This window comes from Ictidomys tridecemlineatus, chromosome 4 (assembly GCF_052094955.1).
Source record: "Ictidomys tridecemlineatus isolate mIctTri1 chromosome 4, mIctTri1.hap1, whole genome shotgun sequence".
Lineage (NCBI taxonomy): Eukaryota > Metazoa > Chordata > Mammalia > Rodentia > Sciuridae > Ictidomys > Ictidomys tridecemlineatus.
In genome coordinates this window covers 62,891,574-62,907,017 of record NC_135480.1, presented here as the reverse complement: position 1 = coordinate 62,907,017, position 15,444 = coordinate 62,891,574, and the positions used below count along the sequence as shown (strand labels likewise).

The 15,444-nt window shown below is 51.0% G+C and overlaps 1 protein-coding gene across 2 annotated transcripts in view; it reads left to right on the top strand.

Moving 5' to 3' along the window:
• Chrdl2 (chordin like 2) overlaps positions 1 to 15,137 on the top strand; it is a 30,884-nt gene extending 15,747 nt beyond the window's left edge. The window contains exons 4-12 of one of the 2 annotated variants that reach the window (XM_040284939.2): positions 1,706 to 1,848; positions 4,132 to 4,225; positions 6,574 to 6,629; positions 8,047 to 8,215; positions 9,092 to 9,286; positions 9,605 to 9,778; positions 10,602 to 10,656; positions 14,230 to 14,322; positions 14,975 to 15,137. In XM_040284939.2, coding sequence (XP_040140873.2) covers positions 1,706 to 1,848; positions 4,132 to 4,225; positions 6,574 to 6,629; positions 8,047 to 8,215; positions 9,092 to 9,286; positions 9,605 to 9,778; positions 10,602 to 10,656; positions 14,230 to 14,322; positions 14,975 to 15,065 — 1,070 coding nt within the window. In that variant the 3' untranslated portion in view covers positions 15,066 to 15,137. The remainder of the gene's footprint in view (positions 1 to 1,705; positions 1,849 to 4,131; positions 4,226 to 6,573; positions 6,630 to 8,046; positions 8,216 to 9,091; positions 9,287 to 9,604; positions 9,779 to 10,601; positions 10,657 to 14,229; positions 14,323 to 14,974) is intronic. The other variant, XM_005323195.5, reaches the window with a different exon arrangement.
• Positions 15,138 to 15,444: the final 307 nt, after the last annotated feature.

The window sequence follows — 15,444 nt, the reverse complement described above, 5'->3', positions numbered from 1 at the left end:
TTCCAGCTCATGAACCTCTGGGGGACACAGTCAAATTGTATCCAAAACCACAGTAGTCCTGTTGGGGAGCCCCCATGATGACTTTCCTGGGGCTGGGAGGGAGCAAAGGAGTTGGTGCCTGTACTCCAAGATTCCTCCAATGCTGAAATTAGGTGACTCTATTTGTCCTAATGCTAAATGTCTGTGATTCCATGGCTTTAAGACTAAGAGCCTCTGAGACTAGGATACTAGGAAGTAAAGGCAAGAGAGAAGAGAGATGGCTTGAGAACAAATGGCACAACCAAGGAGACTAGGAGAGACCAACTTAGAAGGACCAGTGAGATGCTCAGAAGAGAATCAATGTTCAGAAACATCAAGAAGGTGACAAGGAAGGGGTTCCCTATGGAGACCTCATTCTGGGCTCTGGAATCAGGCTGTCCTGTGAGCTGCAGGGAGGTTCGTGTGGAGAGGTGCCCATTTTCTAAATGGGAGCCCAGGAGGGCCCTAACATGAGTCACAGAAATCCCTGGCTTTGGGTTCCTTAGGGAGCAGAGGCTCTCAGCGTCACCTTCTCTGAGGGCATCATGCCCCTTCTGTATCTGTGCTGACTCCAGGGCCCCCACCTCTCCTGGCTGACTGTGGACTTTTCTGTGCCTTGGCCTAGGTCCCTCCCTACTCCAAGTTTTTTACTGCCTCTCCCCACCCTCTGCCCCTCCACCTGCTTAGCTCCATTTGTTCTTCTATTTTTTTGGTACTAGGCTTGAACCCAGGGGCATTAGACCAATGAGCCACATCCCTAGCCCTTTTTATTTTTTTTATTTTGAGTTGCCCACTAAGTTGCCCCGGCTGGCTGGCCTTGAGCTTGCAATACCCTGCCTCATCTCTCAAGTCGCTGGGATGGGTCACTGGGCTTAGCTTCTCCTTGTTCTTCAAGACTCCATTTAGCCATCAGCCCCCTTGGGAAGCTTTCTCCTCTTTGCAGCCATTTCTGACCTTCCACCTGCCCCAGCCCTCACCATTCTGCAGTTCTGTTGCCTGTGGCTTGTCTCTCTCCCCCATTTACATTGTGGGACTTCTGATGGTAGGATCTGGAGGAATCTGGGTCTTTACTCTATTCCCAATGTCTTGCATGGTGCCTGGTCCAGGGAAGGTGCTTGGTGAAGGTTCTTGAATGAATGAGTTGTCTTAGGCACAGTCCTCTGCCCAGCAGGAGGACTGACTTATTGGCAGGTGATGGGGTGGGGGTCCTGGCCCTCAGTGAATGGTGGAAGTTTACCCCATTACAGGGGCAGTGGAGATCATTCCAGCTGACTCTGAGAACATAGCTCTCTGAGGATGGGGACTTTTTTCCTCCCAGCTGTGGCCCTTGGCACCTAGAACAGGTCTTGGCACCAGAAGCTGCTGCGTGAGCGCTGTGCACCTCAGTGGGGCTGAGGCTTCTGGGCTTTCCTTCTCGCTTTGGTCAGGACCAGCTAAGATGCTGAGGGGCTGCAAGGCTGTGGTGGAGGGCGAGGGAGGAATGTGGTCAGCTGTAGGTGTCAGCAGGACCCCTCAGCGGGCTGATGTGGGGAATGGCTGGGAAGGCAGATGCCAGGGTTCATTTTAAATGCCAAGAAAGGATAATATGCAAAATCTTCAGAAGAGTGGACTGTTTAATTCTAGCAAAAAATCATAGGTCCACATAAAGCCTCATTTTCTTCTTCCTCCTGACCCTCCCCACCTGCAGAACCTCATACCCCCTCTGGGCTCCGTGCCCTACCAAAGTCCTGCCAGCACAATGGGACCATGTACCAACATGGAGAGATCTTCACTGCTCGGGAGCTGTTCCCCACCCGCCTGCCCAACCAGTGTGTCCTCTGCAGCTGTACCGTAAGACCTTTACTGTCCCTCTGGTGTCCAGGCCTGGAAAGAGCACAGCAGTATGGATGAGGGTGGGAAGGATTTTTTCCCTGGTCTTAAAACGGAAGAGCTTAGAGGGAAGGGAACCTCTAGGGTCTGGAATATCCTGCCTTATCTGGGTCAGGTGACCTTTCTGGGCTTCCACACCCTCCTAGTCTTCCTGTTACAGCACTGATCACTGGTACTGAGTAGCCCATTTCTGCTTCCCTCAGTGGGCACTGCACTCCTTAAGAAGAGGGAATATAACTTTTTTTGGAGGCAGGGCAGTGCTGGGGATGGAACCCAGGGCCTTACATACACTCAGCAAGCACTATACCACTGAGCCCTGAACACACCCATTTTGTTTCTGTGTCTCTGCTGCTCTCAGCCCAGGATGTGGCATGCAGAAGATGCTTAGGAGAATTGCAGAATGAAAGAATGAATGATTGTTCATCAGTCCTGGGGTCCAGAGAGAAGGCCAGATGGTAGCAAATGGAATTTAATCTGAAACTGCTTCAACTCTCCCTGCCTGTGGTCAGGGATAGGCAGGATGGACTTGGCAATATTACCAGAGAACAGAGAATGGCCTGGAATGGCTTGGCCTAGAAAGTCTTCGCCCTCTTGCTCAGAGCCCTCTAGATGGGGCTCTCTTTTGCATCTAGAGAAATCTCTGCTCTTCTGACATCCTTACTAGCTGACCATCCAGTTTCTCTAGCCATAGTTCCTCTAAGAGGGAGTCTGACTTGGTGCTGTCCTCTCTAGGGGAAGTCTCCCTAGGGGAGATGAGGTTTGAGTTCCAGTTCTGCCTTGGTTCCTTGTGTGACTTTGGGCAGGTCATTTCTCTCAGGCCTGCCTCCCCATTTCTTCAGTGAAAGCCCCATCAGTCTGAATCCAATCTGTTGCTGCAGAGCAAACAACTTATAAATACCTGGGAGTGACTATGAAACAACCTTGCAAGTGGCCTGGGCCTCTCTCAGTAGTGTAGTACATTGCACCATTAGATTAATAGAAATGCCATATATATCTACCTATAGGAAATAGAAGGAGCATATCACTATTCCTATTCTTTTTTAAAATATATATTTTTATAACTTTTTTTATGTGGTGCTGAGGATTGAACCCAGTGCCTCAAAGGTGTTAGGCAAATGCTCTACCATTGAACCTACAACCCCAGTTCACTATTCCTATTCTTTAGGAAACTGGAGCTAAGATCAGTCAAGTGATTTGCCTAAGGTCACACAGCTAGTAAGTGGCAGAGCCATATTGCAGATGTAGGGCTAGGTCACTCCAAAAAGCTCACATTCTTTTCCCTGTATCACATTGCTTTTTGTGTAGGGAAGGCCTGGATTAGTACAGGTGTGGGGGAAGAGGCAGAAATGAGGGTAGCAGGCTGGTGAGAACATTCTAGTGATACTTTTGTCCATTCTAACTGGATACTAGAGTCCCCACTTCTTTCTTCTCCTCCCTGCTTATGAGACCGGCTCAATTCCTGGCTTCATCTGAGGGATAGAGATTCTTTCTTCTTAGCCTCATTGGGAGGAGCAGGAGGAGCACTCCAGGTCACATCACTTTCTCTGGGAACATTAGCCTCACAGTTGGTTTTTGTAACCATTCCCTTGGTTGATCCACAACCTAGATGGGTGTGCCCCCATTTTACAGAAGGGAAAAATTAAGCCCAGAAAACAGAAACCCTCACCAATGTCATTTGGCCTCCTTCCTCTCAGAGGGCCCTTTGCCCTGTGGTCTTGTCTTTCAAGGCTGGTACCAAAGTGGGAGGCCAAGGACTTTTAAGTAAGATCAAGATAAGCCCCAGGCATCACTCATCTGGACCTCCACCCATGCTGGGGCCCCTGTTCCAGGCCAGGAGATCTTGATTTTAGTAGGAAAAGTCTAAGGGCTGGGCTTCAGTCCATTCTGCCCCAACTGTCTCTCTGACTCCATGAAACAGGCCCTCCTCAGGGGTCCTCTCATCTGCGAGGGGAGAACTCCTCTTCACAGGTTGCTGTGAGAATCCAGGGAAGACTAGGTGTGAAAAGGCTTTAGAAAAAGATGATATTACCTCCAGGGGCCATGGGGGGAGTGGAAATGGCACAGGGGACATCCCCCTGCCCATCACCCCAAGCTGGCTGGACCTCGCCCAGGAGCCTCGTGTTCTCCTCCCCACACCTCAGGGGAGACCTCCAGCACATTTGCTCTCAGGGACCAGGGCTCTCCTAGCTCCTAGGCTGGTTCTCTTCAGAGCTCCTTTCAGCGGCCATTTGTTCTGTGTGTCAGGAAGGCCAGATCTACTGTGGCCTCGCCACCTGCCCTGAACCCGGCTGCCCCGCACCCCTCCCGCTGCCTGCCTCCTGCTGCCAGGCCTGCAAAGGTGAGTCTGTACCTAGATCCGCCAGCCACCCCGGGCCCTCCTCTGTGGACTAACCATGAAGTGTCAGAGCTAGAAGGAACCCCCGGTACACCCAGCATACGGGGACCATTCCTCCAAGGCAAAGGTGGCTTGGCCTGGACCCCTACTGGAAAATAGAGCCCACTGCAGAGACCAACGTGCCATTTACATTATCATCGCAACCCCGGAAGCAGGGAAAGGGAGAGTGGGGCAGAGCAGGAGAGAGAAGTAACACAGGGATGTGTTTGGGGTCTGGCCTCTGCTTGGCAAACCAGGGGATCTTGTGTTCTAAGTGATCTTCTTAGAAAAGCCCAGGGTGGGGCTGGGGCATAGCATAGTGGCTACCTATGCACAGGCCTGGTTTTAATCCCCAGCACCAGGGAAAAAAGAAAGGAAGGGAAAGAAAGATAGATAGAAAACTATGGGGGTGGCAGAGGAAGAGGTAAGAATTTATCCACCCATGGTCAAAGGTTCACCCCAAGGGTGGGGAATTCCTTTATGCTTCCCTGCCATGCATTCGTGTCGGTGCTGGGTGCTGGGTACTGGGTGCTGGGTAGCACTGGGAGTGGCAGGCAGGAGTGGAGTGAGGTAAGAAGTCAGGACACTGGCCATGAACAGGAGGTGCAGGCACAGGAGGGGTGCTGCTAGGTTAAGGACCTGTTGGCTGGAGCAGAAGCGGCACTGCTATAGTGTGCCAGTGGCCATGTCGCTAGATCAGAAGAGGCTCAAAGGGGCGAAATGGCACAAAAGCAAGGACTAACCCAGATTGGGACCATGTCTCTTCCTGTCTTCCTCGTGGCAGGGTGGGGCACAGGATTTGGCTCACCGGGGTTCAGAACATGGCTGTAGAATCTCTGGATGAAAGAGAGGCCCACACACAGGCTAGTGAAGGGCAGGCTGGGCTTGAGCAGAAGGAAGTAGCCAGGCTGTTCCCTGTGTGCTGGGTAGTCAAGGACAGCTTTCTGGAGGAGGCAGCACTCAGGGCAAGGGAATGCTTCAGATGGTGGCATTTTGGAAGATGCACTGGACCAGGAGTGACTCAAGTGTAGTCCCGGTTCTTGAAGCTAACGCCACAAATTTCTTGCCTTCTCTGGGCATCAATTGTGCCCACAGAAGTTGGCCTGTGATTTCCTACAGATATTAACTCCAATGTCTGATTCTGGGAAGTAGGAAAGCTCAGTGGGAGCTAGATGGTAGAGGCCGGCCTAGGAGAGAGATGGCACTCAGGGCTATAGGAAGCTGTGGGTCTCCACAGGGCTCTGTGAGCTGGTTCCCTAGGGGAGTGGAAGCTAGAAGGTCCTGCAGTGTTCAACTGGAGGGGCCGAGGGGCTGGAGGGTAGGGACCTGGGAGTGTGGGGTGAAAACCAAGGCCTCATACTTCAGTGCAGCTGTAGGTAAGAGGGGTGGCTGTCCAGGACACTGTGGCTAAACTGGCTACAGGAGTGGGATTCTGGGTCCTTGGACATCCACGATGGCTCAGTATCCCAGAGAAGTTGTCTTTTTTTTTTTTTTTTTTTTTTTTTTTTTGGTACCAGGGATTGAACTCGGAGGCACTCGACCACTGAGCCACATCCCAGCCCTATTTTTTATTTAGAAACAGGGTCTCACTGAGTTGCTTAGGGTCTTCCTAAATTGCTGAGGCTGGCTTTGAACATGCAATCCTGCCATCTCAGCCTCACAAGCCACTGGGATTACAGGCGTGTGCAACCATGTCCTGCGTGATTTGATTTTGTTTTTATTTTCTTGAGACAGAATCTTGCTATATTGTCTAGGCTATTCTTGAACTCCTGGGCTCAAAGGAACCCTCCTGCCTTATTATCTCAACCAGTAAGACTATAAGTGGGCACCACTGTGCCTGATTTAGAGACTTGGGAGGTTAATGCAGGCAGATCACAAATTCAAGGCTAGCCTCAGCAACTTAGGAAGGCCATAAGCAATTCAGCAAGACCCTGTCTCTAAATAAAAAATAAAAAAAGAGTTGGGGATGTAGCTCAGTGGTTAAGCACCTCTGGGTTTAATCCCCAGTACAACAACAACAACAACAACAAAAAACCCAAGATTAACACAATGCTCTGGCCTGGTCAAGCAGTTCAGTCTTAATGGTGACCAGGAGGTCATTGTGGGAAAATAAGGAAGAAATCCAGGATGAGGGGAGGCTGAAATGGGAAGTAGGATGAGTTACCCCTGGGCGGAGGATCCTGCCGGTAGGCTGGGTCTGTGGAAACGCACTATTCTCTGGAAAGGGCAGAGTCTGTGGGTGGAAGCCTCAGGGCCGGAGCTAGCAGGGCTGAGGAACTGGAGGCTGACCTATCTTCCTTTTGAGTTTTCAGATGGAGCAGGTGAGACATCAGCTGAAGAGGATCCCACGCAAACACACAGTGGGATGGTAAGTATGTAGCTTACCCTAGTAGGGAGGATAGAGAGGCTGTATCTGGACCTAAATCCGCATGACTCATGGATCATCAGTGCCTTGGGTCAGCTATGCTAGCCACCTCCCCGTTACCCCAGTCTAGTTCCTCTCGCTGCACTCCCATCATGGCTGATGGGTCAGGAAGGAGCCTGGGAGAAAACAGGTATCCACACGGTCTAGGAGCAGGACCTAAACTTCCCTACTTCCCTCTTGGGGATCTCTTTGTCACTGTTCCATCTGTCCTGTCCTCAGGCTGCCTTCAGGAACATGTTCTCCTAAGGGAATGACCTCTGGTTTGAATCAGGCGCCCCTCCCAGTTCTTGGGGCACTGGTTCTTTGTCTGGGATCTACCTCTGTGTTTTCCCTTCCCAGTCCAGTCTGCAGTTAAGATGGGCTGAACTGCTCTCTTGCTGGTCTGAGAGGAAGGAGGTGGGAGAAAGGGCCAGACACTGACTCCCATTGATCCTCTGGGCTAGGAGAGGGTGGAGAGGGCAGTACTAGGTTCTGTCCCCTGTCCACTTGCTCCTCTCCCATGGTCTGGAGCTGCCAGTTCCCAAACTTAACTGCAAAGCCCATAAGCTATCCTCGCTTCCCACCCTTTGCCGTCATTGCTAGACCAGATCTGATCTAGAGGGGCAGCACCTTGGGCTCTTGGATTCTAGGAGCTCAGGAAAAGACTTTTGAGCATGAAGACTTTTGTCTCTGCATGCGGCCTGATCTTAGTCTTCTGCCCCATAGGATGCCCATCCTTTTTTCATACCAACTAACACAAAAGAGAATTCCTGGTTCGTACTCTTACTATGTACTCACCTTCTTTTTTCTTTTCTTTTCTTTTCCTTTTTTTTTTTGCACTGGGGATTGAACAGGAGCATTTTACCACTGAGCTACATCACCAGCCCTTTTAATTTTATTTATTTTTAAACAAAAATTAGACACAGAATCTTGCTAAGATGCTGCATTTCTAAGTTGCTGAGGCTGGCCTTGAACTTGCAATCCTCCTGCCTCAGCATCCTGAGTTGCTAGGCCTGCACACCGTCTTCACTTTCTGTTTCTCACTTAAGTTCTCCACATCTTTCATCAGTTATGTCTCCCAGATCAAAACCCCAGCAGCTTCTACTCACTCCAGCCCCAAGGTCCTGGCTCTGACGAGGCCTGGAAAGGTTTGATGGAGACTGGATTTTCAAATCACTATGCTCTGAGAGTTTTCAAAAATCCACTGAGAACATCCTAGACCCCATCCAGATCTTTCTATCTGGAGCCTATGCCCTCTCTTCACTGGGAAATCTGTGGTGTTCACCCTCAGGCCTCTTGCTGCAGCCTTGCCCATGGCTCCTCCCCCATCAGTAGACTGTGGAACTCAGAGAGTGAGCCATGTTCTTCTTGCCATTTGCAGAGACGTTCTCAGGATCCATGTTTAGGCGATGGCGGGAAAAAGAAAGGCCCTGGCACCCCAGCCCCCACTGGCCCCAGCTCCCCTCGGGGCTTCATCCCTCGTCACTTCCGACCAAAGGGGGCAGGCAGCACAACTGTCAAGATTGTCCTGAAGGAGAAACATAAGAAAGGTGGGGCTGGACCCTGCTCCAATCTGTTGATGGGTGCAGGGGACCCAACTGTGTCTACCTCCTGTACCCCTTCTTCTGGTTCCCCGAACTCAACTTGGCCATGAGCTTGTAATCTCATAGAATATCAAAACTGAAAGTGCCCTTGGAGGTCAAGGGGTCTAACCCGCATTTGACAGGACCTTGAAGGGCACAGCATTGAGTCAGAGATAGAACCAGTCCTAGAACAGTACAGCAATATTTTTTGAGTCTCTGTCGTGCCTTTTCTAGTAAATGGAAGAGACAGAACAGAGAGGTGAAGAATGGTCTCTGCCCTCAAGTGGTTCATGGGCTAGCTGGGGAGAAAGATGAATAAATTAATATCAAGCAGTGCTGAGGAAATTTTTGACAAAGGAAGAAGGGAGCTGGGCTGCAGAGAGACCGTCGGGATGGAGTCGGGGAAGCCAGGGCTGCATAAGGGTCTGGGCCTCACTGCAGGGGTCCCCCACTGGTGGTGATGGAGAGCCATGTGGCTACCAAATCCCAGCCCATTGCACAGATAGGACTCTGAGGTGGGGAAGGGGAAAGGGACTTGCCAGAGCTCATGCGATCAACAGGTGTCAAGTTGATCTCAGTTCTCCTACCCCCAGGCCAGCCCTCTCCTTACTCCCTAAGCTAGGGGAGGGCTCTCCATCTTCAGCTAGTCCCTACTGGGGCATCTCAGCCCTGGGTGCTGAGATGGGGGAGTGTCAGAGGACAGGTGTTACACCCTGGCCTGTGCTTTGCAGGTCACACTGTTGCGGGGAGGGAGCTCCTCCAGGGCCCATCCCATCTGCTGCTGCCCAGAGAATCTGGCTGGGCCTGGGGCACTGACCCTTCACTCTTCCTGTCCTGATCTAGCCTGCGTGCATGGAGGGAAGACATACTCCCATGGGGAGGTGTGGCACCCTGCCTTCCGCTCCTTTGGCCCCCTGCCCTGCATCCTATGTACTTGTCAGGATGGCCACCAGGACTGCCAGCGTGTGACCTGCCCTACCGAGTATCCATGCCATCACCCTGAGAAAGTGGCTGGCAAGTGCTGCAAGATTTGCCCAGGTACAAGGAGGTGCTGGGAGCAGGGAGGGCACAGACACTCTCCCCAGGGCCACAGACACTTGGAATATCTCAGACCTGGAGGTGCACACACTCAGAGCCACAGGACGCAGGGTTTATAGACGCACAGACTGCAGGAGCACAGGAGGGGAAAATGTCAGACCGTAATGGAACGATGAAATGTTACAGTAATAGAATCAGGTGCCTGACAAGACTCATATAATGTCTGGACTCCATCAAGTCATAAAATCTTAGAACCTTAGAACTTTCAAGAATAGCCTTTGCTGATTGAATACTTCACGAGTTCCTTATCTCATCCAGAGGACAAGGCAGACCCTGGCCACAGTGAGATCAGTTCCACCAGATGTCCCACAGCACCCAGCCGGGTTCTTGTCCATACGTCAGTATCCCCAAGCCCAGACACCCTGCATCGCTTTGCCCTTGAGCACGAAGCCTCTGATCAGGTGGAGATCTACCTCTGGAAGCTGGTAAAAGGTGAGCAGCTCACTCTGGGCTGGGGATACCTCTGGCCTTTCCCCTTCCTGTCCTCCAGACCCCCCGGGGCCTTAGATGTGTTTTGTTGATCAGGTGCTTCTGAATGCCCTCTCAGGTGTAAGAGTCCCTGATTCCAAGAAGCAGGGAGACCAACTTGGTCTGTGATTCTCTTGACAGTTCTGATAAATTCCCTCACTCTGAGATGCCAAGGCCTTGAAGTGCTCCCTCTCCTGGGGGGAAGGGGTTATTGCATCTTGCAAGGAACCTACCCTGATGGAACTGAGAGACGGTTTCATGGTAGGATTTCAGGATTTCAGTGGCCCCTGAGGCAGATCTTTCCAGGCAGGACAGCATCCCCAAAGCACTAGGCCTTGAGGCTAGTTTCACTCAGCCTTTTCTCAGTGGTGGATCCTATCACTTCAAGGTAAGTTGGTGTCAGAATTCTGTGAGAAAATTGCCCTATTTAATAGGCTGCTCCTATTACCAAGTGAAGATCAGGGGGAGTTTTCACTGATAAGGGGGTTGCTGAGAGTTTGGTTTGTATGGCTTTTCCTAAAAAACATAAGTCTCTTGGGTAGAGTGAAACATTAAACCACGATTCAAACTAAAGTCTTTAAGTGTGAATTACTGATAGGGTCACTTTTCTCCACTGATGGGTTTGGCTGAGGGAGTGGGGTGGAAGAGGAAGAGGGAATGATGTTAAGAATGATGAATGACCATGACAACCAATGTGTGTCGCACTTTATAAAGTGCTTCCACATTCACTATCTCATTTGATCCTCAACGATCCTGAGAGTTAGATATTATTATCCCCATTTTACAGATGAGGAAACTGAGGCTCAGAGAGGTGAAGTACCTGGCCCAAGGCCACACAGCCAGTAAGTAGAGGACGGGAGCTAGAGCCCATGTCTTGTGACGTCAGATGCGGCTCTTTCCCTGCTCTACTCTGCCCCCTGTCGTAGGAGGAATGGACGAAGAAAGTGGAGCTGTTCAGCCTGGAGAAGAGAAGACTCAGGGGGCCAGGACTGCTGGCTTCATGGTTCTGAAGGGCTGCCCCAGGCAGAGGGAACAGCCATGTTCTGAGTGATCACAAGGGTCAGACCACAAGCATGGGCTTTGGAATAAGGCAGACCTGGGTTCGAATCCCACCTCTGCCACTTCAAATCCTGATTCTGCTCTTTCTTAGCTGTATGAACTTGGGCAATCACTTGACCTCTCTGGACCTCAGTTTTCTCTTCTGTTAATCGGGGAAGGGGGTTTTGTAAGATTAAATGAAATGATATAAGGATAACCCCTAACCTATAAACATACTGCAAATGTCAGTTTCCTCCTCCCACCCATGGGTTGGTAAGAATTGCAGAGAGGCAGGTTTCCTATCAATGAGAGGAACTTTCTCATAACCAGAGCCTTCCTACAGAGGAGGGAGGGAACAAGCTCTGCTTAGGAGTAGTGTGTGAGCAAGGCTGGGAGGTCTGTCCTTTCCATTGTTTTGAGTCTGAAGATTCTGTCAGTCCCTGGACTGGTGCTGGCTGCATGTTTACTCTAGGCCTCCCCAGAATCCACACTCTCCAAGCAGGTGCTGGGGCCATGGAAAGTAATAAGCCCCAGGTTCTGTCCTCAGGAATGCATGGCTTAGTGACCCAAGTTCAGTGAGAGCTGTCGGGGGGCTGAGCTGGCCAGGAAAGGCTCCCAGAGGTGGGCCTCCACAATGTAGGGGGCTGAGAGGGACTTCAAAGGGGTGCTTTGCTGGCAGAATGGTAGCAACAGCCTCAAACTTTAGTTCCAGAGCCTACGATCACATTCCCTGTGCTCTGTGACCTGCATGTAGCAGGCACTATGTAACACGCGCCTCATCTAATCCTCGTGAGAAACCTAAGGGGTATGTATGAATGCCCATTTTGTAGATAAGAAAACTGAGCCTGAGAAATCAAACAACTTGTTCAAAGTCACACAGTTTAAACAGTAAAGCAAGGATTCAAACCCAGGTCTGATGTCCCCTGTGTCACCTCCATAGAGGTGCTTTATGTTTTTAGGGAGCCACTAGAGGAAGGCTAAGCTGTGCCAGGATGGCACAGCAGGGCTGTAGCTCACTGCCAATCACACCAGGCCCCACAGAGAAGAAATGAAGTATGTGTGGGACTCTTCACCTTCCCAATGCCAGGCCATCCTCCTGTCACTACCATGTTCCCCATGGCCTGACCCCTGAACTGCATAAATGTTAGATCAGCTTCCTCAGTCCTTCCCTGTCTCAGACCAGGAGAGTCAAAATGAGCATTCCTAGGGCTGATTGTCAGGGGACACCACTCACTGTCCTCACAGAGGAGTGAAAATAGCAGGCAGGTGGGTGTTAGGACTTGTGCTAGTGAGGCCTCCCCACGGAGGGCCAGCCCCAGGCACCAGAACCCAAGAGAGAGCTGGCCTAAGGGAAAGGACCTTGGATATTCTGGAGCTTCAGGGTAGGGAAGACCTCAGAGATCTCAATCCTAAGCCCTGTCTGGGAAAGAAATGTCCCTGCAGCCTCCTGATGATCTCTGGTCCAGTGTGTACATGCCCCCAAGTGACTCAGTTCCAATACTGTGAATGGCTCAGCCCAGGCATAGTTCATCTTCACAATAAATGGAACCTGTCCTCTTTCATCTACCAAAGCCAGTTCTGCCCTTGGGGACCACAGGGCCCAGTTACCCTCAAATCTTCATAGTCCTTCAAAGGACAAGAGACATTACCATGGCCCTCAGGCCAGCTCTTGATTCCAGGTCAAGAGCCCAGTCTTCCCATTATGCTTTAGAGACTATAGTGCGGGCCCTCTCCCTCATTCCTGTCACTCCCTCTCCAGGGGCAGGCCTGTGTAAGGAACAAGTCCCTTCCTCATCTCATGCTTGTAACTGTGATGTAGCCCTGCACTTTTAGAGTTATATCCTGGTCCTTGGCCTCTGGGCTGGGGGTACCAAGGACAGTGCTAGGTGTCAGTGGAAATGGCACTGGGGACAGTTTCCTGGTTCCTAAAACTCAGTTCCAAGATCAGTATTTTCTGTTCCCCTTGATGGGGTCCCAATCCGATTCCCATAAACCTGTTTAGTTCTTGGTTTTCTTGAAGGCGGTGCTGGCTTAACAGAGGTCTTGCTGGTTACATCTGTTCTTTTTGGCCAGAGGCCTTGGTGGGTAACAGCTGGTACGATGTCACTGTGCTCAGGGCCTAGTCTCATGTGTGTTGCCAGGGGCCAGCTCCCCATGAGCTACAAACCTCAGGGGATCTAGCCATACTTCATTCCTCCTCAGAGCAAAACCTAGCCTGGGCACATATGTATTTGTTCATCCTCTCACCCATTTTCCATCCATCTATCCTCCCATCCATCCATCCATTCATCCATCCTCCCATCATCCCATCCATTTCTCCATCCATCCATTCTCTCATCCATCCATCCATCCATTCATCCATCCATCCTCCTATCCTCCCATGAAACCATCCATCTTCCCATCCTCCCATCCATCCATCCTTCCATCTATCCTTCTACCCACCCTCCCATCCATCCATCCATCCATCCAGGGATTCATTCATTCTACATGCCTGATATGGGCCAAGCTCTGGATCCAAAGAGGAAAGCCCTCTAGAAGTGGAAATCTGGCAGGGACACTGGAATATACATAACAATAGCACCTTAGAAATGGGTACAATGGCAAAAGCCAAATGCTATGGTTGTCCCAAGGAGGAAGTTCTCACTGTCTCAGGGGTGGATTAGGGAAGACATAACAGCCAAGCTTGGTGAAATGGTCAGTTCACCTGGCAATGGGAGAAGTAGAAGGAGCAGAGAAGGTGTTCCAGTAAAGGGGCTGGCATTGGAAGGGCTTGGCCCCTCAGGGAACTTCAGGTGTTTGCTTAGAGCTGGACCACATGCAAGGTACTACCATTCTGAGTTCTTTAGTGACTGAGTAAGCACAGCTATTGGTCTTTACCATATATTCTCTGCCCAGAAGAATGCTTGACCAGTCTATATGGGCCAGCCACCCACCTCCACTCCCTCCTTCCCTCTCTCTGTTCTGGAACTGTGGCCAGGTAGCTGTGTGAAAGCAGATGGTGCTAGTGACAGGAGCAGGGTCAGCAGAGAAAAGAGATTATGGAGTATGGACCTTGTCTTAGAGGTGAAGTGAAGGTCATGGAAGGGGAATGGCAGGGTTCCATACACATGTTAAATGACCACCATTAGGATTACAGTTAGATGGGCAGTGGGAGGAGCTAGGCTCTAGAATAGTGAGTGGGGCAGGGCAGTGGAGGCCTGACTGAGGACAATGGCAGTGAGATAGGAGAGCAGATGGAAATATTCAGATTTATTCCACAGGATTTGGTGACTGATTAGAATGGGGAATGGGGAGGAGGTGGCTGGGTTGGTTTTAAGTCTAAGTCACTGATGATAAGGTCCTGCTTTTCCTGCTCATGCCCTTGTCTCTGCCCTCAGGAATCTTCCACTTGATTCAGATCAAGAAAGTCAGGAAGCAAGACTTCCAGAAAGAGGCACAGAACTTCCGGCTGCTCACCAGCACCCAGGAAGGTGGGACCTTGGGCTGAGAAATGGGGCCTCAGAGGAGAGCAGGGATGGAGGCAGGACCTCTTGGGGAGTTCCCAGGCTGCTAGTGCCAGGAGGAGGGGCTGTCAAGGGGGGGTGTCAGCCATAGACGTCAGTTCCCAGCACAGGAATCCAGTGGGCGGCTGGGCCAGATTTCTCAACTCGGAAGCCAGAGAGGGAAGGTGAAGCAGAGCTGGCTGGCTTTGGTCTTGGTGTTGAGGGTGGGGGTGAGAGGACAGAGCTGTAGGAGGGAGGTTTAAGCCTCCAAACCCTGGTGCTTCCCACTCCCTCTCTACTGGAACATTTCCCATTGAAACCCTCCTACTCACTGTCCTTAGTACCCTTAATTTGTTCTGCATTACTTTTAGGAAAATGGGCCCAGGTAGGGGTAGAGGAGGGCAGGGCACAGATGCGAGTATTACCAACAGGAGTCAGGAACCATCCCAGTCCCAAAACACACATTGTCTGAAGGCTGGGTCATGGACCAGAACTGTTATAATGAGGATGTCACCTCTATCCTCCAGCCCCAGCTATGCAGCTCCTCCTACCCTCAGCTTTCCCCGTCCCCAGTCACTGCCTCTGTTGTACACATGCTCACACATATGCCCTTTTCTCTCTTCTGCCTCCCTCTATACAGGTCACTGGAACGTCTTCCTAGCCCAGACTCCAGAACTGAAGGTCACAGCCAGTCCAGACAAAGTGACCAAGACCTTATAACAAAGATCTAAGCAATTGCAGATGTGAGCTTTATCATTTTTGTTATTATATATTAATAAATAAGAACTTGTATTACCCCTCAACCCTGTGTACTGCATTTAATCCAGTCCCATGTGTGCTCTTCAAGGGCTCCGCAAGTTAGCCCAGTTATCCATATTTTACAGGGGTGAAATCCAGAAGGGGCAGAAAGGAGCCCTCATCCTCATGGTGCGTTGCCACTGGAGCCAGGGAGAGTTCCTCCAGCCTCGTAGCCCAGGCCCTTGTCTGCTACAGTGCCCTTGTCCTCTGCCCGGCATTTCTTCTATCCCAAGCCCTCCACTAAAGCAGCTCCTGCTTTTACGAGCAGTTTCTTCCCCCACCCCAACTCTCCTGGCCTCACCTAAGTGGCAC